This window comes from Pelobates fuscus, chromosome 3 (genome assembly GCF_036172605.1).
Source record: "Pelobates fuscus isolate aPelFus1 chromosome 3, aPelFus1.pri, whole genome shotgun sequence".
Lineage (NCBI taxonomy): Eukaryota > Metazoa > Chordata > Amphibia > Anura > Pelobatidae > Pelobates > Pelobates fuscus.
This window is the reverse complement of record NC_086319.1, coordinates 235,300,319-235,324,260: the sequence shown is the minus strand read 5'-3', so window position 1 is coordinate 235,324,260 and position 23,942 is coordinate 235,300,319. Positions and strand designations below refer to the sequence as shown.

The 23,942-nt window shown below is 41.2% G+C and overlaps 1 protein-coding gene across 2 annotated transcripts in view; it reads left to right on the top strand.

Moving 5' to 3' along the window:
• The window catches only part of OPTN (optineurin), a 60,259-nt gene that overhangs the window by 7,243 nt on the left and 29,074 nt on the right, over window positions 1–23,942 (top strand). Inside the window, exons 3-7 of one of the 2 annotated variants that reach the window (XM_063448217.1) lie at window positions 2,557–2,741; window positions 5,378–5,551; window positions 5,796–5,872; window positions 7,652–7,780; window positions 10,368–10,467. In XM_063448217.1, the coding sequence (XP_063304287.1) occupies window positions 2,557–2,741; window positions 5,378–5,551; window positions 5,796–5,872; window positions 7,652–7,780; window positions 10,368–10,467 (665 nt within the window). Of the gene's footprint in view, window positions 1–2,556; window positions 2,742–5,377; window positions 5,552–5,795; window positions 5,873–7,648; window positions 7,781–10,367; window positions 10,468–23,942 lie in introns of both variants that reach the window. The other variant, XM_063448216.1, reaches the window with a different exon arrangement.

Genomic DNA, 23,942 nt, shown 5'->3' with positions numbered 1-23,942 from the left:
TACTTACCACCACCGGACCACCAGGGATGGCTGTGTCCCCCCCGTCCCCCCCTTCACCAAAGGTAAGAAGAAGGGAGGAGGGGGGGGGGGGGGGGATACTTCAAAATGCTTTTTTTTTTTAATGTTTTTAATGTATCTTAACCCCCCTCCAACAGAGCACCCCTACCCCCCACACACAGCACCCCCAACAGAGCACCCCTACCCCCCACACACAGCACCCCCAACAGAGCACCCCTACCCCCCACACACAGCACCCCCAACAGAGCACCCCACCCACCACACACAGCACCCCCAACAGAGCACCCCTACCCCCACACACAGCACCCCCAACAGAGCACCCATACCCCCCACACACAGCACCCCCAACAGAGCACCCCTACCCCCCACACACAGCACCCCCAACAGAGCACCCCTACCCCCCACACACAGCACCCCCAACAGAGCACCCCTACCCCCACACAAAGCACCCCTACCCCCCACACACAGCACCCCCAACAGAACACCCCTACCCCCCACACACAGCACCCCTAAGCCCCCACCCCCCACACAGCACCACTACCCCCTCTCACACACAGCACCCCTACGCCCCCACCCCCCCACACAGCACCCCTACGCCCCCACCCCCCCACACAGCACCGCTACCCCCACACACACACAGCACCGCTACCCCCACACACACAGCACCGCTACCCCCCCACACACACAGCACCGCTACCCCCCCACACACACAGCACCGCTACCCCCCCACACACACAGCACCGCTACCCCCCCACACACACAGCACCCCTACCCCCACACACACACAGCACCCCTACCCCCACACACACACAGCACCCCTACCCCCACACACACACAGCACCCCTAGCCCCACACACACACAGCACCCCTAGCCCCACACACACACAGCACCCCTAGCCCCACACACACACAGCACCCCTATGCCCCACACACACACAGCACCCCTATGCCCCCCACACACACAGCACCCCTACGCCCCACACACAGCACCCCCACACACAGCACCCCTACGCCCCCACCCCCCCACACAGCACCGCTATCCCCTCTCACACACAGCACCGCTATCCCCTCTCACACACAGCACCGCTATCCCCTCTCACACACAGCACCGCTATCCCCTCTCACACACAGCACCGCTATCCCCCACACACAGCACCCCCACACACATACACAGCACTCCTATCCCCCACACACATACACAGCACCCCTACCCACCCCACCCCTTACAGCACCGCTACTCCCCCTCACACACAAACACATACACTGCACCCCTCAATGCAGTATATGTGTGTGTATTCAGCAGTCTTTATGTATTCAGCAGTGTGTGTGTGTGTGTGTTTTCAGCGCAGTGTGTGTGTGTTTTCAGCGCAGTGTGTGTGTGTTTTCAGCGCTGTGTGTGTGTGTATTTAGCGGACTGTGTGTGTATTTAGCGGACTGTGTGTGTATTTAGCGGACTGTGTGTATGTATTAAGCAGTCGGTGTGTGAATGTGTTCAGCTGTGTGTATGCATTGCATTTGTTGGAGACACTAATAAATATAAGCTTAATTTTATCTATTAATATCATTATTTAAAGTTTGTATAATTGAACTCTCTGTTGTGTCTTTTAAAACAAAAGATGTTCACTAGTTCGGACAACTGTACGAGTTCTTTTTTCTAAACTTAAATCTCAGTATTCAGGTTTATTTACCGTGTTGGCACTTTGAGGAAAAAAAAGTTGCCATGTATTGCGGTTTGGGCACTCTGGCTCAAAAAGGTTCGCCATCACTGGTCTAAGGCAATAAGCAAGTCTTCGCTGGAGGGCTTAGCTCAGGAGAGCTAACAGACTCCTGTTTAGGAGCTTCTGACTCTCTGAAGAATGTAGTTGAGGTGGGGATCGGCACTGCACTGCAGAGCTTCACTCTGTGAGACCTTAATGGTTTGACTACATGCCCTGGATGGATGCCAGTGCACTCCTGGAATCATAATCGTTACAGCAAGCAAACTTTTTTCTCTCTGAAATTACTTTGCTTTAAAACGTTATATGTATTTTTCTGTTGAAATCGCAAGTTGACAAAAGGTGGAGCACTATTCCAGCTCCATGTCATTTGTCAGCTGTGTCATTGTTTGCCCATGTTTACCTCCTCACATTGATGACTCTCACAAGATGCTGATGATCTGGGCATGTGCATGTACTTATGTACATGTCCTGAGGAGTGCCATAGTGAGTTACAAAGATGGTGGCGACAGACAGACATTGGATATTCCTTGCACTCAAGCTCTGTTATTCATATAATGCCGGGTGCCATAGCCTGGGCTCAGGTAAACGCACTTGCAAAAGTTAGGCAATGCCATAATTGACCTCCACTGCATGTATGTATGTATGTGTGTGTCTGTGTATGTATATTTTATTGAAGGTGGACTTAACATCCACGCATTGTATCCATGACAAGTTTACTTAAGAGAGGTAGAGATTCTGTCCTAATAGACAAACCATTAAAATGTTTGGTTTTATTATTTATTTATTTTCTTTTAATAAATCTTGTTTGGTATTTTTGCAGAAACCATGAAGAAAAAGAATCAGGAAATGAAGGAACGACTTGAGGACTTACTGAAGAGAGAGAAACTGAGAGAACAAGGGCTGTCTGAAACTGGAATATTGGAGGCTAAGCAGCGCTTGTTTGACTTGAGCAATGAGAATGAATTATTGAGAAAGGAAATAGAAACATTGAAGAAAAAAAAGGGGGTAGGTTTCAGGAATAGCTTTTTGTGTGTTTATTGTTGTTTAAGTAGCACTCTAAACTATGAAATGGTCATGCATAATTTTCCCATAGTACAGAAACAGCGATGCATCCCACATGCTGGAGGGAAAGATTTATTATCTTCAGCAAAGCATGCTAACCTATTTTATCAGATCTGTTTCCTCTCCAATTAGCATGTAGAAAAATGTTCTTGCTTTACTAGTACCGTATATACTCGAGTATAAGTCGAGTTTTTCAGCACATTATTTGTGCTGAAAAAAACGCACTTGACTTATACTCGAGTCAGTGTCTGTATTATGGCAACTTACATTGCCATAATACAGACCAGGACTGCCGAGTTCATTACAAGCCCAGCGGTCCTGTTGGGGGCTGGCAGAGAGCCGTAACTTACCTTTCCTACAGCTCCTGTCGGCTCCCTTCTCCTCCTGTCCTGTCAGCTCCCTTCTCCTCCACTGTAAGTCTTGCGTGAGCCGTGGGGTCAGAGCGTTGCCGTGTAAACGCTCCGCGCGGCAGTCACACCGCGAGACTTGCAGTGGAGCTGACAGGACCGGAGGAGAAGGGAGCTGACAGGAGATGCAGGAAACGTAAGTAACAGCTCTCTGCCAGCCCCCCTCCTACACAGCCCATCCACTGGAACACCAGGGAATGAGAGCGCCCCCCCCCCCCTCCCTGGCCAGGTAACAAACAGGGATGGGGGACGAAAATAAACAAAAAAAATGTAAATAATAGTAAAATAAAAATATTAATAATATAAAAAAAGAATTAATAATAATAATTTTTAAAAATAATAAAATTGCCCACCCCCCACCAAGGCTCTGCATCACATACACACACTGCATTCATTCATACACACACACACACACACACACACACACACAAACACTGCATTCATACACACACACACACACACACACTGCATTCATACAAACACACTGCATTATATACACACACACTGCATTCATTATATACACACACTGTAAATAAATATTCAATTAATATAATTTTTGGGGGATATCATTTTATTTAGAAATTTACCAGTAGCTGCTGCATTTTCCACCCTAGTCTTATACTCGAGTCAATAAGTTTTCCCAGTTTTTAGAGGTCTCGACTTATATTCGGGTCGACTTATACTCGAGTATATACGGTGTTCAGAGGAGCTACGTAACGCAAGTAATTGACAGACAAAAATATCATGAAAATCTCACATGCCTTTTCTCCCTTCTAAGCACACCGTAGCAGAACTTGCTCCTTTTTTTACACACTAGATCCTTGCAGAGACATTTCCAGTGCAGTTTGTTAGGTATTAAATGATAACTCCTACCTTCAGAGGTGAACCTCTGTTTGTAGGTGTTCGCTGGAGAGATAATTAGCTGTATATTCTTATTAGATATAACTCTCAAATGTAAATAAATCAGTTTATGTAGTAGAGGCAAATGACCAATTATGAGACAGAAATAGTCTAGGGTTACTGTCAGATAAAATGTGAACTCTAAGTCTGTAGTCTCGCTTGAATTTAGTTGCTTTAATCTAGTGCAAATAGGAAAACCCAGCCAGGAATAATATATGCTCCTATAGACTTCATAAAAGAAGCAAAAATATGAGACAAGATTGTACTGGTTCTTTAAGAGTATTTACCAAAGTATCCCCAATGTTGAAACCCCTAATAAGGTAGTTAGCAACAATTACGTGAAGATTTGGAATTTAATAGATTTTGAAAGTAGTAATACCCCACGTAGCTCTAAACTATTACTAGTTATCTGTGGCTAGTTCAAATAGTCAACTATTCTGCTTGGATAACCTTTCCTAGTGTCTTAGTGAAGCACTAGTATAATTCGATTGCTTATTGGATCCTAGACTATCCACATACAGAGATAGAAATGGTTATAGCCTCTCTCCCTTTGAATCTTGCTAGTTAGTCAGAGGAGAAGATAATGGGAAATGAAAAAATTAAATTAAGTGCTATAAAATCGAAACCTTGCTTTAAAATGTGCTGGTTTCTAAACCATTGTGATAGTGCCCTGTGAGATAAGGAAAAATGCCTGATGCACGTTTCAGTGTACAGGCGTGTACACCTTCATCAGGGGTCCAGCTTGTTAGGTACAAGTCTGTAAGCTATAAGTAAAAGTAAAGATATACGCCACTAAAAAATAATAATCTGATGTACAGTTTGCATAATTAAGCCTGATTTCAGTAATACCATTGTCTAATCGGTGGGTAGACCATATGTTAACAAAAAAATAACTTAATGCACCCAAAAATAATGAACAATGAAAAATATAATGTCTAATGTTTTAATTCTACAAATAACAAGAGTGTATATGATATTTTGTTCTAGTGTTTCCAGGACATTGATGGCTCTTTTTCTATTATCCTGTTATGTTTTTTCTTATTTCCTTAAGACATATAATATTACTTATCACACACATCCAATTTAATGGATATTAAAGTATCTAAAAATCTGAATTTTGAAAAAATATTTTCCATAATATTGAATAAGTTTAAAAAATTATCCAAATATATATTTTGGAAAACTCGTTCAACAATATTAAATAAAGGCCTATGTGTGTGTGTGTGTGTGTGTAGTCTACTAGTCTATATTGTTTTTGTTTTCTTCCTCAAGGAGGCTTCTGGTTGTCCTGCCTGTGATATAGCTAATGAAAACATAAAACAGATGAACACACAGTTGCTGCGCCTCCAGGCCGAGAAGGCAGATCTCCTGGGTATAATATCCGAACTACAGGTGAAACTCAGCAGCTGTGCATCTGAAGACTCCTTTGTCGAAATTCGAATTGCAGTAAGTTAACCTGTTACGATTATTATAAAAGAAGAAAACCATAAACTCTTCTTTGTGACCTTTAACCCCTTAAGGACCAAACTTCTGGAATAAAAGGGAATCATGACATGTCACACACGTCATGTGTCCTTAAGGGGTTAATGTCCTTTTGCTGTTGAGCAATAATATCTTTATTCCTGTGACCAGAAAATGACTGGAAATTGTCAGCATATTGCATTTTAATTGCGTTATGTTCCCTTCATAGGAGAAAGATACTAGTTCAGGACAGACAGAGAACAAAACAAAAAATGGAGAAGAACATCATGAAATTGTTTCATACAGGTATAGATTACATTGGATATGCTGTATTAGCTTATGTTTACTATACGGTTTAATTTGACATATTACTTGAATATTCTTTTTTGTTTTTACTGGTTCCAGTTTAAGTAATTTCTGAGAAATTATCCTGTACAGTGTTTTTTTTTTTTATTCTTTATTTTATTTGTGCATAGCGTGACAACAGGCGTGCAGCGCCACAACAGCAGCTACAAGCGTTTTCAAGGCATTACATGTAACAGTTTAACCCCTTAAGGACCAAACTTCTGGAGGGAATCATGACATGTCACACACGTCATGTGTCCTTAAGGGGTTAAACAGCACATTTGGTTTGCACAACATGAAAATAACAGGCTATGTGAAAGCAGTAGTTTGCGCCAGACATATCTGGCTAAATGCTCATCTGACAAAGACAGTTACGCTTAAGGTTATGGTAGGGTCTACAGCATTGCCCTCTCAATGCTGCTGCGTGTGACTAGCATGTGTGGCAACACCACCGATAAAGAGAAAGAGTCAAATATGTATTTTGTCAAGCTGGTCTGGAAGCTGTAGTGTACCACGGGTTCCAGGGTGCATTCTGAAGTATACGGTGCCGGTTCCTCGGTCTGGCAGGAGCTTGTGTTCTGCCGGTGCAGTGTAGGTGGCTGTGGCAGGCGCTTGTTACGTGTTCCTACCCTGTGTTGCCCGGGGGGAGGGGAGGGGGGAACAGGACCGGGTCCGCCCCTGCTGAAGGTGCCTATCGGCCACGTTGGGCAGGATAGTGGGGCAGCGGCCGTCTACCCCACTCACCGCCGGATAGGGTACCGCCTGTGTTAGCGGCAATCTCTCCCCCGAGGGACTGAAACTCCCAGAGCCAGCCTCGCCCTGGGTCCGGTAGCCCGTGCTCCCTGATGGTCGCGGCTGTAGGTTGTTAGATGCAGTATAAGACTGGTATGTACGCTTAATATGGGAAGTATAGCAGGAGCCGATCATTTCTGCGACCGTCCATCTTGGCGGTCCGGCCCCGCCCCCTGTATAGTGTTTTAAATGCACTTTCTTATACACTTCTCTGGAAGTAATGTTATGTTTCTATGCAGCAGATAGTTTGCATAGTGTATGTACTGCGGTTGCTATGGTAACCACCTAGCTAAACTTCTTGCGCTGGTTAGGGAAGATAGGAATGAAGTGACTGACATGACTCCATTCTACTAAGCCAAATGAGGTTTGACCTGCTTGTGGAATGAAAGAGAGAGCAGAGGTAGCAAGGGGCAGAGCAGAAGTGAAGGTTACAAAACCATAGTACCTACCAAGACATAGACATTGATATACATCTTTTGTTACATGTTCACTTTAAAATAATTAATGTTTTCCCAATATTTTTCTTACAATCAATAAGATCCACATTTATTTGTTTGTGGTTATTGACCAATTTCCATGATGATATTTAAACATATTGACAGATTGTTAATTATATACAATAAATTGTTAAGTTACTAAGCTGAAGAAATCCTGAATCCAAAGCTTAGGGAAGAATACTTACCTGGGCTCATTTAATTGTTGTTCTGATACATGTATCCTACATCAATGGTGTGTCCAACCTTATTTGGGCAAGTATTGGTGGATCTCAATGCATCTTACAGCCTGTATTGCTATATCTCTATGCATCTTCGAGATTTTGTTTGGCAATTTTGACCTCTTTATGTGAATTATATTATTAAGTTTTTGTATTTTGTTCTAGTAAATGGGGTTTTGCTTTTTACATGTTGTATGATCAATGCCTATTTATTTAAATATTCTGTAAAGCAGGCCTATTGATGAAGAGCATGGTGGCTTAGAATCAGAAGAGCTGGCTGTCAGTAAACTTCTTCATAGTTTGCGAGAAGAAACGCAAAAAGTGGAGACATTGGAGAAGGAGCTTTTGCAAGTCAATGAAAGGTATATGTGCTTTATAATATATTTAAACTGAATTTTGTCCATAGAAACATTTCCAAAGTGCCTGTTATGTTTTTACAAAATCACATGAATCCAAATATTTCTACTGCATGGCAACACAAAGCTCAATCTTTTCTATATATGAACAATTCCGTTATTGTCTGACTTGTAGATATATACAAGTCATTTTCAAGCCAGATCCTCCATAACATACAAGATGCATTAAATAGGGCAAAGTAAGGAAATTACAATTCAGCCGCGATTGAATTTTGTAGATACCCGCCCCCCCTCCCCCCTCCAGTTCGTACCCTGTGGGATTGACATTCAATAGATATCCCACAAGTATTAGGAAGTGTGATAGAATTTATCTTGATTCCAAGGCTCAAGCTTATAGGTGTCATATAATGATATCCTATATTAAAATTGGCTAACTTGGAATTAGGATTGATTGCTTGATGCTTGAACAACACTTAAGACCATATATGTCTAAGTCCCGGGAGCAGAAAGACCAAAATTGGTCTTTCAGGCAACTTTATTAATACAAAGTAAAAAATACTAGTAAATAAGAGTTTTAAAAATATTCCCTCCTGTCCCTACTCGCTATGCTGCTAGTAGGGGCATGCCCACTAAACAGTGAGCAGCCAATGACTGCTCACTGTTGTAAAAAAAAAAAAAAAAAACACATTAGGTAGCAATATGCAATGTCAATCTGCCGTTGCTAAGGCCAGTAAGGTTTGTCATGTATAAATAGGGGCATAAATTCTCGAGATGAAAATATAATTTTGCCTCTTTATAAATCGCTGGTAAGACCACACCTTGAATATGCTGTGCAATTTTGGGCACCTGTTCTAAAGAAAGATATCATGGCACTAGAAAAAGTGCAGAGACGAGCTACAAAATTGATAAAAGGAATGGAGCATTTTAGTTATGAAGAAAGGTTAAAAAATTTAAATCTCTTTAGTTTGGAAAAACGGCGCCTGAGAGGGGATATGATAACATTATACAAATATATTCGGGGCCAGTACAAACCATTATCTGGAAATCTATTCATAAACAGGGCTATACATAGGACACGAGGTCACACGTTTAGGCTTGAAGAAAGGAGATTTCATCTAAGGCAAAGAAAAGGTTTTTTTACAGTAAGAGCAATAAGGATATGGAATTCTTTGCCTGAAGAGGTGGTCTTGTCAGAGTCTATACAGATGTTTAAACTGCAATTGGATAAATACTTACAAAAACATAACATACAGGGATATAATTTCTAATTAGTGGGGTAATAGCTGCTTGATCCAAGGAGACATCTGACTGCTATTTTGGGGTCAAGAAGGAATTTTTTCCTAGTTTGTTGCAAAATTGGAAGCGCTTCAGACTGGGTTTTTTGCCTTCTTTTGGAGCAAAAGCATATGTCGGGAAGGCTGAACTTGATGGACGCAAGTCGGTTTTCAGCTATGTAACTATGTAACCCATCCAAAATACACAGAGTGCCCTGAGTCAAATTGCACGGCGTGAGAAGACTTTATAAGCCTTTCTCCGCTCTGCAAAGATCAGTCTGCGTGGAGCCTTTGCCAGGTGAAGATGGATTGTTTGGGAGTTTTTTCGTTAGGGTTTAGGTTTTTTTGTTTCCAAGCGGGTCTTCTTTCTTTTTTTTTTTTTTTTTTTTTTTTTGTTCGACTGACTTTATGGATTTTTATTTGGCCATTTGTGGGGCTAAAATAAGATGTTCGAAAAAAGACCTCCAATGGCATGTATTTTTTTTTTTTTCTATAGATCGGGTATTTTTTCATGGGGGTTGACTAGGGGCTTGGTAACTCCTAGTTACTGTTGGTGGGTGAATAGGGGCTAATGAACCCCTAATCACTTTGGGGGTATTTTTAAAATTTGCCGCTAGTGGGAGGAAGTCTGAGTGGGGACAATAGGTTCCTCCTCGCGACGGTAATGGGTGGGGACACACTAGCTCCCCCATTATCACTTGGGGCCCAACCGGCCATTAATGGGTGGGGAGTGGAGGAAGGGATAATAGGTTTATGAGTAACATAAGCAGTGCATCAGACTCCTCCACAAAGGCTTTATATTTTAATGTAAGACTTTGGACACAATATCTGCCTGGTTTTGGCTGCCCTTCTTAGACCAGCTATTAATAAGAATATCTGTCATTCATTGAACCATGCACTTTAATTGGCCTTCTCTTACAAAGGTTTGATAGGTTTTAACATCAGATAGTCATAGAGCAGTAGGAAATGTACATTTACTACACCAATCACATATGTGAATAAGGCATCCAGTAAAATATTAATGAATGTCCGATGCAATCCAAAATTGTAGGTCAATGAGGGGCAGACAATAAAAGTCAATATAATCTGATTACATTTTGGAGGAGCAATGCTGTCTTAACAAAGAAAAACAGTTCGGCACCACACACACTTAAAATTCAGCATAACAAATTCAGAGAGAATCAGAAAAAAAGTTTTGCAGAATATAATCTAGAATAACCAAGTTGGGGTGAAAAAGCAATAGTACACTTTTTTTTTTTGGTGCACTGGTGTTTATTGGGCATTTGTTTTTTAATAATAATGATTTATTTTATTGCCAGAGTGGCAAATCTGGAGAAGAAAGCCTCTGATCTCTCAGATAAGGAAACTCAAACAGAAATTGAACAGGAGCAGGAAAAGGAGTGTGAATCCGTACTGATGGTAAGTAAATAGATCTATTCATTGAATTCACCTCTACATAATATATAATTCAGTGGCAGTTAGACATGTGCAATTTGTTTCCTCTCCGAATGTAATTTCGTATGAATTTTGGCAATTCAGACATGCGGATGCTCCCGAATTGTGGAAGTGCCAAAGTGCTTTGGATTTCTGAAAAGTGGCAAAACAAGAGAGGGAGGAAAAATTACGTGAATGATGACAGAAATCTAGCCAATAAGCTACTTCCTGGCTCTGGGTGCCTTTATAGATGTGTAAGTGGTTGTGATGGCAGTCTGGGCACTTAACCCTACCCCTAACCCTAAGGGAAGGTTAGGGAGCCCTGCAGATGTGTAAGTGGTTGTGGTGGCAAGAGAGGGATGCTTATGGATTGCCAAAGTCAAGCATTTCGGTATTGCCGAACCAAACTACATCTTTTGCCCACGCACATCCCTAGTGGCAGTAACAAACAGGACTTGTCGCTTTATCCTGCTTTATCCTTTTCTTTAGGGCTGGTAGACCTGCAAAGTAAAATCTTATATATGTATATAAAGCCCAGGCCCTCCCTTAACTTTAATCTCCTTAATGTCCCCAGTCTCTGCCTGTCCTCCACGAGAACAGGGTGACCCCACTTATTTATTACAGGAAAGCTAGCCCAGGGAGCAACTAATGTTTCTTCTATTTTCCTGCATTTTTGGCAAATCTAATGTAGTCATGACCTAATAGTTACACAAATTTAGTCAACTGAACACCATTTGGCTGTGCAGTTTATGTATTGTGAATAGAACGTTACAGGAATTTTGGAATGCCACTGTCACAGGTGGTGGGGGCAGAAAGCAATCCAGACCCCGAAAACTTACCACATTCTCCTTCTCCAAGGTTCTTATTCATAACATTTAAGATGGTGTTGGCCAAAGTCTTATAGGGAAACTCTAGGCACCAAAATCACCAGACTGCTAGAGTGAGTACCTGAATTTGGTCCTGCAAAGTTTTCATTGTTCCCCAGGGAGACACTGAATTGAATCAATGCATCTCTACAAGGTGATGCTAATTGGCACGCCGATTGCAGCATATGCAAAATAACTGTCTAATGCTTCTCGATGCATTGTGGATTGACTGAGATCATCAGGATCATCAGATGAAATCAGCATGGTGGGAAAATAAAGAAAAGTAAAACGTGATGTGTTTTTTTTTTTTTTAAATGTGTATAATAAAATAATCCAAATAGCATAACACTCTAGTGTTAGAAATACTTGCTACATGCTAGGGTGTTCCTCTAAACTTAAGGGGGAAAAAATGTGTAAAAATCAATTAATTCCTTGACCTTTCATTAAGTGACACTGCTTTTTCACCCCTTCACTTAGATTTTTACAATTATTATTCTGTAACCGCATCTGGTTCCCCTATTTACCACTTTAAAGTCTTATAGCTTACCATTACAAAAAAAAACCACAATTAATGTTATGGCGCTAGTTCAATTAATGATAAATATATACTAAGCAGCACTATATACAGTGAACAAGCTCAATCACATGTGACTATACAAAAACAAATACACAAAGTGCGCTGTGCCTTTAACCCCTTAAGGACCGAGGACGGTTCAGGACCGTCATCGGCATTTTTGCGTTGCCGACCGGTGACGGTCCTGAACCGTCCTAACGGTCTTAGTTACTTACCCGATCGCCGTCGTTCCCTCGGCGGTGCTCCCGGTGTGGGGAGACTGCCTGCAGCCCAGACAGTCTCCCCATGGCAGATTCGGACCTCTGTGGCCAACAACAGAGCGATCACATGGTCACAATAGGTGTCCATGTGTCTGCCTGCAGGGGGACTGTCTGTGCTGACAGGCAGTCTCCCTGCTAGTGTAAAATCAGAAAAAAAAAAAATAAAGGTTAAAGTTAATAAATAAAAATAATTATATGTGTATATATATAATGTCATACTAAGTGTATTTTTATATTAATATGTACATATATTAATATAAAAATACACTTATAATTAAATTACACACGTGTGTATATATATATATATATATATATATATATATATATATATAATAACTATATATATTGTATATATATATATTATTATAAAATACAAATAAGTAATTTAAATTAAATTAAAAAAAATTATATATCTATATGAAATTTTATTCTAACTGTATTTTGATATTAATATATAATTTATATCAAAATACACTTAGAATGAAATTGTATATATATCTATGTATATATAAATAAATAAAAAGAATACGAACTATACATATGTCCATATACAAAATTACATAAATAATTATATAAATATACACGTAGACTTCAAATATATAAATATGCATATATATTTAAATTCTACGTGTGTATTTATGTAATATTTTTACATAATTAAGTAATTTTATTGATTGCAATTTAAGGGACCTGCCTGCCAACCCAGGTCGAAAGTCCAGAGAATTTAATTTTTTAGCACTCTGTTTTACCCTGTAACGTTCTACGACACCCTAAAACCTGTACATGGGGGGTACTGTTTTACTCGGGAGACTTCGCTGAACACAAATATTAGTGATTCAAAACAGTAAATCATATCACAGCGATGATATTGTCAGTGAAAGTGACTTTTTTTTTAATTTTTCACACACAAACAGCACTTTTACTGATGATATAATTGTTGTGATACAGTTTTGAAACACTAATATTTGTGTTCAGCAAAGTCTCCTGAGTATAACAGTACCCCCCATGTACAGATTTTATAGCGTTTTTGAAAGTTACAGGGTCAAATATATGGGTCAAATATTTTTACATTGAAAATGGCCAGGTTGGTTACGTTGCCTTTGAGAGCGTATGGTAGCCGAGGAATGAGAATTACCCCCATGATGGCATACCATTTGCAAAAGAAGACAACCCAATGTATTGCAAATGGTGTATGTCCAGTCTTTTTTAGTAACCACTTGGTCACAAACACTGGCCAAAATTAGTGTTCAATTTAGTTTTTTACTTTTTTCACACACAAACAAATATGTACGCTAACTTTGGCCAGTGTTTGCGACTAAGTGGCTACTAAAAAAAGTCTGGACATACCCCATATTGAATACCTTGGGTTGTCTACTTAAAAAATATATGTACATGTGGGGTGGTATTCAGAGATTTATGACAGATAATAGTGTTACAATGTCACTATTGATACATTTTAATAATGTATGTTTTGAAACCGCAATATCCTACTTGTACTTATAGCCCTATAACATGCAAAAAAATAGCAAAAAGCATGTAAACACTGGGTATTTTTAAACTCAGGACAAAATTTTGAATCTATTTAGCAGTTTTTTTCATTCGCTTTTGTAGATGAGTAAAAGATTTTTAAATCTTTTTTTTAAATTAAATTACATGAGATTATATAAATAATGGTATGTAAAGAAAGCCCCTTTTGTCTTGATAAAAACCAATATATAATTTGTATGGGAACAGTAAATGAGAGAGCGGAAAATTACAGCTACACACAAACACCACAAAAGTGTAAAAAGATGCCTGGTCGCAAATGTACAACATCGCAAAAACAGTCCGGTACTTAAGGGTTAACACAGAAAGTGATCAAGTGCATATGTGCAAAATCACACTTAAAAATGTGTGCAAATATTCAGCAAAAATGGTGAATTTTAAACCACACAAAAAATAGCTTATTTCCCACTTTGGAATATACCTTTGAACTTGTATCAGTATTCCAATTTAAATAAGGGTATTGCAATTTAGTCTGCTCTGATTTTAGATGGCATCTTGTGCAACATATGCAAACTGGAAGCTGTGGTGAAGGTAGAAATCTTTATTGGTATTCACAGAATAAAAAACCAGGCTGCAAAGTCCCTTCATGTAATGCTCCCTCCGTGTAGTAATGAGCTTTTAGGCTCCTCTGGTCCTGCGCCGGCGTTTTACAGGACACGGAGTGCCAAACACAGTCTCTCTCAGTCTACACTTCCGGGAGGCGGGGCTTGCGGCCGTTGAGCGTAACAACGTGATTACGTCTCAACGTGATGACGCGTTTCGCCGATATAGTCAGCTTCATCAAATCTGCCCACAGTTCACCACAGTCTAAATTTAAGTCCCATTAAGGGGCGTGATTGCCCAAAAGAGTCTCTCCAATCAATTGGCTATAACTTGATATCTGATTTGCATACATAATGAGTGCAGACATATGCGGTCTAAGTAATGGGGATTATCATCTAAACTACTAAACTGGCAAAAAATTAAAGATTCCTATTACAATTCCATTGTTAGTTACAAATCAAAATAAAAACATGTTTAGATAAACCCAGATTAGAAATACAGCTATGATATGATATACAAGGCATTTTCCACTTGATATAAAATATATACATAAAACCTTATTAAACTAATATACACAGATTAGAAATACAGCTATGATATACAAGACATTTTCCACTTGATATAAAATATATACATAAAACCTTATTAAACTAATATACCTATATTTCAAGAGGAGACAATATATTATAGCTTACCATACATATATCTTAGCTATAGTATGATCTAGTGGGTAAGAGTTTCTCTATTTAAATATAAATAAGAATACAATAAAAATAGAGACTGTCTCGGAAGCAATAAAGTTTTGTCTTTTTAAAATATTTTATTAAATAAAAATAGAAATATAGACCCATATAACTTAATAATCCAGCAGAGCTTGTAAGAATGAAGTATATGCTTGCAATATCAGTAAGATAGAATAATATAACCGATTGAGCAAGTCAACTTCTCAGTCTTGATAAAATGGAGCGGCATCTCTGCATCCAAAATTCTCCTCTGTGTCCAATATTAATAAGTACACATTTATACCTTAGATTTTCAATTGGGTCATTTTAGGACCTGCCTTAACTTGGCAAAGAGAAGAGGCCATGATAATTAAATGGTCATGACCTAGACATCTTGTCTATGTTTGGACTAAAACTTAAGGTTGGATATGACGTAGGCAATGCCTTGACTCACAATAACCTAGGACAAGATGGTGTCTTGTCAGGATATTTATATCGGCAGACATTTTGTGCTAAAATAGAAATTAAAAGTGTATATTGCCAGAATCACTTAGAACAGAGCGGACTCCATTTTGCTATCTTCAGGCTAAAAAAGATACATAATTTCTATCCTTTCTGTAACGAACCACTGAGCCTGAGCTAAGGAATGCATTATATAAACAAGCCAAGTGATAAGCATTGAAGCAGGGGGGTGGAATGCTCTGTTTAAATGTTAATGGAATAGAAATAATTTTAAACACAGACATTAGTGACAGAGAAGATTAAGTAATTAATTTTACTTTCTAAATTTTACAAGGTCCCATTGTAAGTAAGGGTGAAATTGAGTTTACAACTGTCCATTTTAGAAATTACGATCAAAGTCGTTGCCACAAAGACTGAGGCAAACGCTTTGAACTGACAGTAAATTTAAATTATGATAGTCATTTTAGATAAGCCAAATGACCTCAAAATCGTCATGAGGAAAAGTTAACTCTTTCCTGGATAGGAAGGTTTAGTGAGGCGAGACTGCTCTCTATGGACCAAATACCTAAATTGCAATCTGCAGGTTGACCACACCTTCAGTTTTATATTGGCCTTATCAACTGATGACGTACAGAGAATCTTTCCCTTTAAAAGTTAGGACAAAGGGAGGAGAGGGGTGAGTTGGAGTTTTGGGCTTTCAGATTCGGACATGCAGAGAGATCCATGACAGATATTCACTCTGGGACTAACACTCAAGAAACACTCCTGGACACTTAGAATTTTACTCTTACTTTCTAACCAACACTATTTTTTCTATTACTTACATACCTCCATACAACCAATCATACACGCATTCAAGTTCCTGGGACTACCTACTCATCTGATGAGAATATCTACTTAACTGGTAATTATGCTGGTTTTATTTAATTAATCTAAATTAATTAAAATCTTATTGCATGATATATGACTGGATAAATCACGGTCAGATTTCAATATTTAGAAATCTTAGTTAGCTAAAGAATATATAGTTATAAACATTCCATTCTGCAGGTGGAATTAAGAATAATTATATATTAATGTGATCTTATCACGTGTTGGCATACCGATGTTTTTATCCAGGTGTATTGATTTGCTCTAAATAAAATAAGATATCTTTTTAGGCAAATTAAAATTTGGCTTATAGAATCTGGTAGATTATTCTTCTTGTTCCAGGAAATTATTAATGATCTGGTTTAAATGTTATTTCAATTGAAAATTACATGAAAATAGGATATTATATGCCTAGGAGGATCTAGCCAGCATTGAAAGGGTTACTCAGTTAACTGTTAGCCAAGGTTTTATGGCTTTTCGCTGGAAGTTTAGCTTTCTGTCTGTGAATTACCCTCATACATCTAAAGTCTTGACAGTTGATGCTGTTAGCCATTGGGACGTGTATAGCATAGCGATTCCACTGTATTGCATACTTATGTTATACTAAATATTCACTGATTATTATCATGCATGCTGCCTAATATTATTATTATTTTATTTGTCACAATAAATTATATCTATTTTTATAACAAATTGTGATTTTATTTGTATGGAATAAATTTCACTTACATGATAACGATCTCTAAGATCTAAGAGAATTGAAATAGTGGGCAATTCTCGAATGTCTAATATTATCATCCCATAAATATCCCAGTCTTATAGTCTAAACATCATATTCACTGACTCGCGGGTAAGAGGTAATTTATTAACGAAACAGTGTATGAGAATCAATATTTTCCATTTTTTTTTTTTTTTAAATAATTGAAGTTTATTGACTTTCTCATATACCAGTCAAGATATAAGGGGTACAGAAAAATAAGAGGGGAGGGGGTATACGGGTTGCAGTAATATGACCATACATCAAGGGTGCGACATACAACTGATATCACAGTATAACCATAAAACAATATGACTATCACAATACAACAATATAACAGCATACATACAGGTATGAGACACTCCGAAAATACAGAGGTTAGTTTAGCAGTGACCTAGCTTCTCACCCACTTTGTGTCAACCCTTATGTGTTCCCTCGTTCTGTCAAATATCGTTTTATTACCCCCACCGGGCCATACCTGGGGTGGACCTCAGTGGCGCAACCCACCTGCCCCCTTTTAGGGGATCCTCCGTGTTATTTACAGATGGCAGGACGGGTTTTTGTGCGGCATTATGTAGTCAATTTTTGGGGTATCGGTTATCGCTCTCCGTGTTCTATTCCTGCCTGGACAGCCACCCTCCTAACTCTGTGTATTTCTGATTAGCGCCTCTGTATGTATGCGATAGGTGATTCATTTTTCCTCTTTAACAATATGTCGTTTGCTCTGTTGCACACTAATGTGCTCAGTCTCCAACAGTATGAGTTTGCCCGTATTAGAAAAGAGCCAGGGTAACTGAACTGGGGGGAAGGGTGAAAAGGAAAAAGTATGATACAAAAACATGGAAATAAGGTACATTCTTACATCAGTGAATGGTGTCGTGTCGTGGCAGCGTAATGTCGCATTTAGTCTGCATTATGTCGTTAGGTCAGGGCCTTTGCTTCGACTGGGAGAACCTTTGAGGGAGTACCTCCGAGGGAGTATCTGAGACAGCATCCCCCTCCCCTATAGCCCACTCAAGGTGGGTATCGGATCTGCCAGCTGTCCTAGATATTTGCAATTTTTTGTTGTTGGGTTGGGGTAGTCACTGACATACGCTCATAGGAATAATTGAGTTGTATCTTATCCAGTAGCATTTGTTTGGTCGGACATATCCCCGATTTCCAGTTTAGGGCTATCAGTGCTCTAGCTGCCAGCGCAATCTGGGCCAACAGCGCACGATTATAAAAGGTATATTGTTGGGGGAGGTCTAGCCACAGGAAGGTCTCATGGGATAGAGGCGTCTCAAGTCCCAGTTCACGAGCCAGCTTTTGCACAGTTTCCCACAACGGCCTGATTTTGTAGCACCGCCACCAAATGTGGAGCATAGTGCCCCTGTCTCCTCCACACCTCCAACAGACACCTGGCACATTTGTATACATGTGACTAAGCCTATCGGGGGTCAAATACCAGCGATATATTAGTTTTCTGTGGGCTTCCCAGTGGGAAAAACAAGTAGTCATGCCCTTGAGGGCATTCAGTCTGTCCACCATTGGTCCGTCGACGTCCTTTGCCCTGTTTCCCTCTCCCACGATGCCGCAAATGGGAATTGAGTCTTGTCAGGATTGTCAAAATGTGATTTATAGCAAAGTGAGAGAAGTTTGGGCTTTAGAGGCCTGTACCATCCCATAGCGATTAAATTAGCAACTCCCATTTGCTCCTTAGTCATGTCTGTTGTGCTGTAATCTACATAGTCCATAAGGACACTTTTCATTTGTAGATATAAGAATGTGAAGTTGGAGGGCAGACTATTTCTGTTGTAGGTCGGCAAATGGTATTATTGAGCCTCCTGAGATAAATTGGGATATGTTAGTTATTCCATGTGTCCCCCAACGTGTCAGGGAGAGCCACGGAGAAACTGCGGATAATGCCCCCAGGGGGCTCAACCTGTGATACTTCCTGGTGCATTTACAAACTTTCAGTAAGGCATCCCAGGTTGAAATGGATGCTAATGTGGTGGTCGCGTACCACGCAGGAACTCGGGGGTCCTCATGTACGCCAGTAGGCTGTCACCCTGCATTTGTTGCTGTTCTAGGTCTACCCTGTTAAGCATACTCCTAGGGGCATGTAAGTTGATAGCTTGTGCTAGCAATGTCGCCCTGTGGTATGTCCAGACATGTGGGATCCCCATGCCTCCCCTCTCTAACGGTCTCTGTAGACATCCGCCTCCTATCCTGGCTTTCTTATTTGCCCACACAAATGCAGAGAAGATTCTTTGCACTTTGTAACAATATGATTTGGGTACATGAGTCGGGATCTTTCTGAACACATATGGTAACTTAGCCAATGACATCATCTTAATAACGTTTATGCGTCCTGCCCAAGATAGTTTTATCCCTTTCCATGACTCCAGCTCCTGTTTTATCACATTAAAGATTCTAGTGTGGTTGTGCTGGAATAGGGATTTTACCGTTTTAGTGACTCTAATTCCCAGGTATGTTACATATTCCTCTCTCCAGTCAAACTGGAAACTCCGCTGAAGGTGCCCTTTTTGCTCATGGGGTATATTAATCGGGAGCGCTTGAGATTTGCTGGTATTGAGTTTATAGTACGATATCTCACCGAATTGCACCAAGAGATTGAGGAGTGCAGGTAGGGAGTTCACCGGATTTGTTAGTCAGTATTATATCGTCAGCGAACAGGGAAAGTTTGTGTTGTTGGTCGCCTATCTGTACCCCCTTGATGTTAGGGTCGTCCTGTATGAGCTGGGCCAATGGCTCCAAGCAGAGGATGAAAAGCAGGGGTGAAAGGGGACAACCCTGCCTGGATCCATTGGTAATATCAAACTGGGCAGATATAAATCCCGCATTTGAGACACAGGCCATGGGGTGGGAGTATAGCGCCATAATGGCACCTATGTATGCGTCTGGAAATCCAAATCTCGTTAATACCTCCTTCATATACAGCCAATTAAGCCTGTCGAAGGCCTTCTCCATGTCCAGCGCTAGGAGAAGGCCTTCCATCCCTGTGGTGTCTAGATGGTGAAGTTTGTTTAGGAGGTGCCTGGAGTTATCCAACCCTTGTCGGCCCCTAATGAAGCCGGATTGATTATAGTGGATTAGTTTAGTGAGGAATGGGGCCACCCTGTCTGCTAAAATTTTTGCGTATAATTTTGTATCAATGTCTAGTAGGGAAATGGGCCTAAAGTTGGCACAGATGGTTGTTTTTTTCCCGGGTTTGGGCAGGGTAACTGTGTGCCCGAAGCATGTCAGTAGGGAGATTACCCTTAACTAGACCCCCATTAAAGAGTATAGTTAGGTACGGCGTCAGTTGATCATGATATGTCTTATAGTAGACAGCTGACAGCCCGTCTGGACCTGGGCTTTTTGCAGCTGGTAGGGCTTGTATGTGTTCTAGTATCTCAGTGATGGGTGCTAGGAGTCAGTGATGGGTGCTAGGAGAACCGTCTCTGCGGTCTCTGGTAAGCAGGGGAGTGAAACCCTGTCCAAAAAGGCTTAGAGGGGACAATTGTGTGGCCATCCTTGTCTAGGTTATACAACGAGCCATAGTAGTTGGCGAATTCCTGCACTATGCTATCAGGGTTCATAATTTTGTTCCCTTGCGGCAAATATATGTATTTTTTCCTTAGTTGAGAGGCCAACAGCGCCCTTGCCTTATTACTTTGTGCAAAATATCTCTGCTTCATTCTATGTAGCAGGAAGTTGGTTTTGGCCAACTCCAGCTCCATTAGTTCAGACTTATTAGCTTTAATGGTTTGGTGTTGGTGATCAGTGGGGGAGGATTTGTTTGTTGCTGAAGCTTCCATCAGCCTTTTAGTGAGGTCTAGGTATTTTTTCAGCCTCTGAGCTTTAGCTCTGCTGGCATGTTTAATAAGGACCCCTCTTATGTAAGCCTTATGGGCCAACCACACCGAGGCGATGCCTGATTCTTGCACCCTATTTATTTGAAAGTAATGTTCTAGCTCCTGTGCAATGTCATGACTGATCTGCGGGTCAGTCAGCAGGTGCTCATTTAGGCGCCATGCCCCTTTCCCCTTGCATATAAGCTGGTCGCCCAGTGTCAGTGATCGGGGCATGGTCTGACCATGTAATCAGCCCCATTGTGCTGTCCACTACGTTAGTGATACGGGATCTATGAATCAAAAACCAGTCTATCCGGGAATATGAGTTATGTGCCCCTGAGTGGAAGGAGTAATCACGCTCTAGGGGGTGAGTTACCCTCCAGGGGTCTATGTACCCATGCTCTAGAAGAATTTGGTTAATTCGTGTAGAGATCTGTTGTCAGTGTTGCCGTGTAGAGCTTGCCACCCCATGGTTTGTGGAAGTGTCTAAGTGGTAGTCGAGAATAAAGTTGGTATCACCTCCTATTATGACTTCGCCAAGTCTCCAGGACTCTATTTTTTGTAGGAGTCGGTCTAGGAATCCCGGTTGGTCAGAGTGTGGGCCATACCAATTCACTAGGGTATATGGAGCGTTATTGATATGGCATTGGATAACAAGATATCTGCCGTTGGGATCTACATGTTTGGAAACAATTCAAAGGCTACATCTTTACTTATTAGTATAGAAACTCCCCTTTTTTTTCTTTGAGCAGCAGGAGTGAAAGCTTGTCGGGAATGCTGGGGACTGGAAGGTTGGCCTGCTAGATTTTGCAAAGTGCGTTTCTTGGAAAAAAATAACTTGAGCATGGGCTTGCTTGGCATCCTGCAGTGCGAGTCTGCGCTTGTGTGGGGAGTTAAGACCCTTAGTATTCATAGAAAGTAGTTTTAAAACCATTGTGTAGTGGGATGAAAAGCTTTATGGTAAGGTTTGTACGTTGTTATGTCCCCACTCACCTCGACCATGCCCTGGGAACCGGGGGGAAGGGTGTTAAAGACCTGACCTTTGGTACATGTATGCTGCCCTGTCTTATATACAATACATCTGTCACTCTATTTCTGCTGTTGGTACCAATATTTCTGAAGACATGTTACACAAGAAAAAGATAACACATAAAAAAACTTGAACTATATACATTAGCCAAGAGAACCCAGACAGCCTAGGCCGTCCAATTTTGGCTTTCTATTAACTATATGGTGTTCCCATACACCATATCGGCCCGTTAAGGAGCATGTGGGGTGTGACCAGTGTCTTAGAGATCCAAAAACACTAGTGTTAAACTCCCGGTGAGCCCGCCGGCAGCGGCGGTTTAGCATATTATGGGGCAACTTGCTTTAAATATAGTTTGGACCAGTGTGCCAGTGTGCAAACACCTTGTCCTATAGGGCTCATTGGTTAGTTTTTTATTTTTTATTTTTTATTTTTTTATTAATGTATTATACAGCCCTCCACAATTAACCCATGTTCTCCCACCCTTCCCTACACATTTAGGCCTAAGGACCCTTTAGGGTAGGGGATGTTTTATGCTAAATTAATCCGACCTGGCCCCTGCAATACCTCTCCTGAGACACAATGGGATCAGGTACAGCTTCTCATGCAGCAATGTTCATTCCAAAGTTGTCACTTCGTGCATGTAGGACAGTGAGTTCTTTGGGAGTCTTTAGGTCGCCACGGTGACCCTCTGCCTGTCTCCAACGAGACGCGGGGGCGACGTCGCCTGTTCTCTGGCTGTAATCTCCTCAGCTGAATGTTCCATTGGGAGAGCAGTTTAAGTCCATCTTCTAGGGTGAACGCTGTTTTGTCCATGCCGTTCCTTTGTATAATGAGGCGGGTCGGAAACCCCCATTTGTAAAGGATTTTAGACGCCCTTAGAGCACGTGTAATCGGACCAAAGGTTCTGCGCTTTGCTAGTGTGGCTGGGGACAAGTCAGCAAACAACTGTATGCCCTCAAATTGGCCTGTCATCCGGTTAGGGTCTCGGGCTGCCTGCATGATTCGTTCTTTAATTCCATAGAAATGCACCCGCACTATGGCATCCCTCGGCGCCGCCGCTGATAAGCTCTTGGGTTTAGTCATTCTATGAGCTCTATCCAGCTGTAGTTCGTGGTCCGACGCCTCTGGGAGCAAGTTGTGGAAGAGCTGTGTTATGTATGCTCTCAGATCTTGGTTTCTGACTTCTTCCGAAATGCCTCGCAGTCTGATGTTATTCCTGCGGGCTCTGTCCTCTAAGTCAGTCACCTTGGTGTCCAGTTGGTGCAGTTTGGTCTTAAGTTCTGAGTATGCATCCGCCAGTGTATTGTGGGCCACAATTATTTCTTCAGTCTTGTCCTCAAGATGTGCGGTGCTTTCGCCAATGGCCTGGATATCTTTTTTTTTTTTTTTAAATTTCACTTGCCAGTTTCTGGAAGTCGGCCCGCATTGTAGTCTTGAGGTCGTCTAATAGACTTTTAATGCCCGGTTCCGCTGCCATTTCAGCATTGCGGGGGGAGATGGAGGTCATATCACTTTGCTCAGAGCTAGAAGCTGGGGAAAGTGCCGCCTCGTCGCCATCTTGCAGCCTCTTGTTCGGCGTGGTCAGGGCTGTAACCTGGGTTGTTCCTGGTTTTTGCCTCATTTTGCGAGGCGTCTTGCTTGCCATCATGTCGCTGGAGATTCTCAGATGCTGGGTGAGTATTTCCCTCATAAGATTTGTGTGGATTCACGCATATATTGCCGCCGCCGTCGGAGCTCTCCTAGACTGCGACCGGCACCATTCACATCGTAGCCACGACCCAATATTTTCCATTTCTAACAAATTCTCCGTTTGCAAAATCGCATAAAGGACCACTATAGTCACCCAGACCACTTCAGCTCAATGAAGTGGTCTGGGTGCTAGGTCCCCCAGGTTTTAACCTTGCAGCTGTAATCATAGCAGTTTCAGAGAAACTGCTATGTTTACATTGCAGGGTTAATCCAGCCTCTAATGATTGACTCACTGACAGCCGC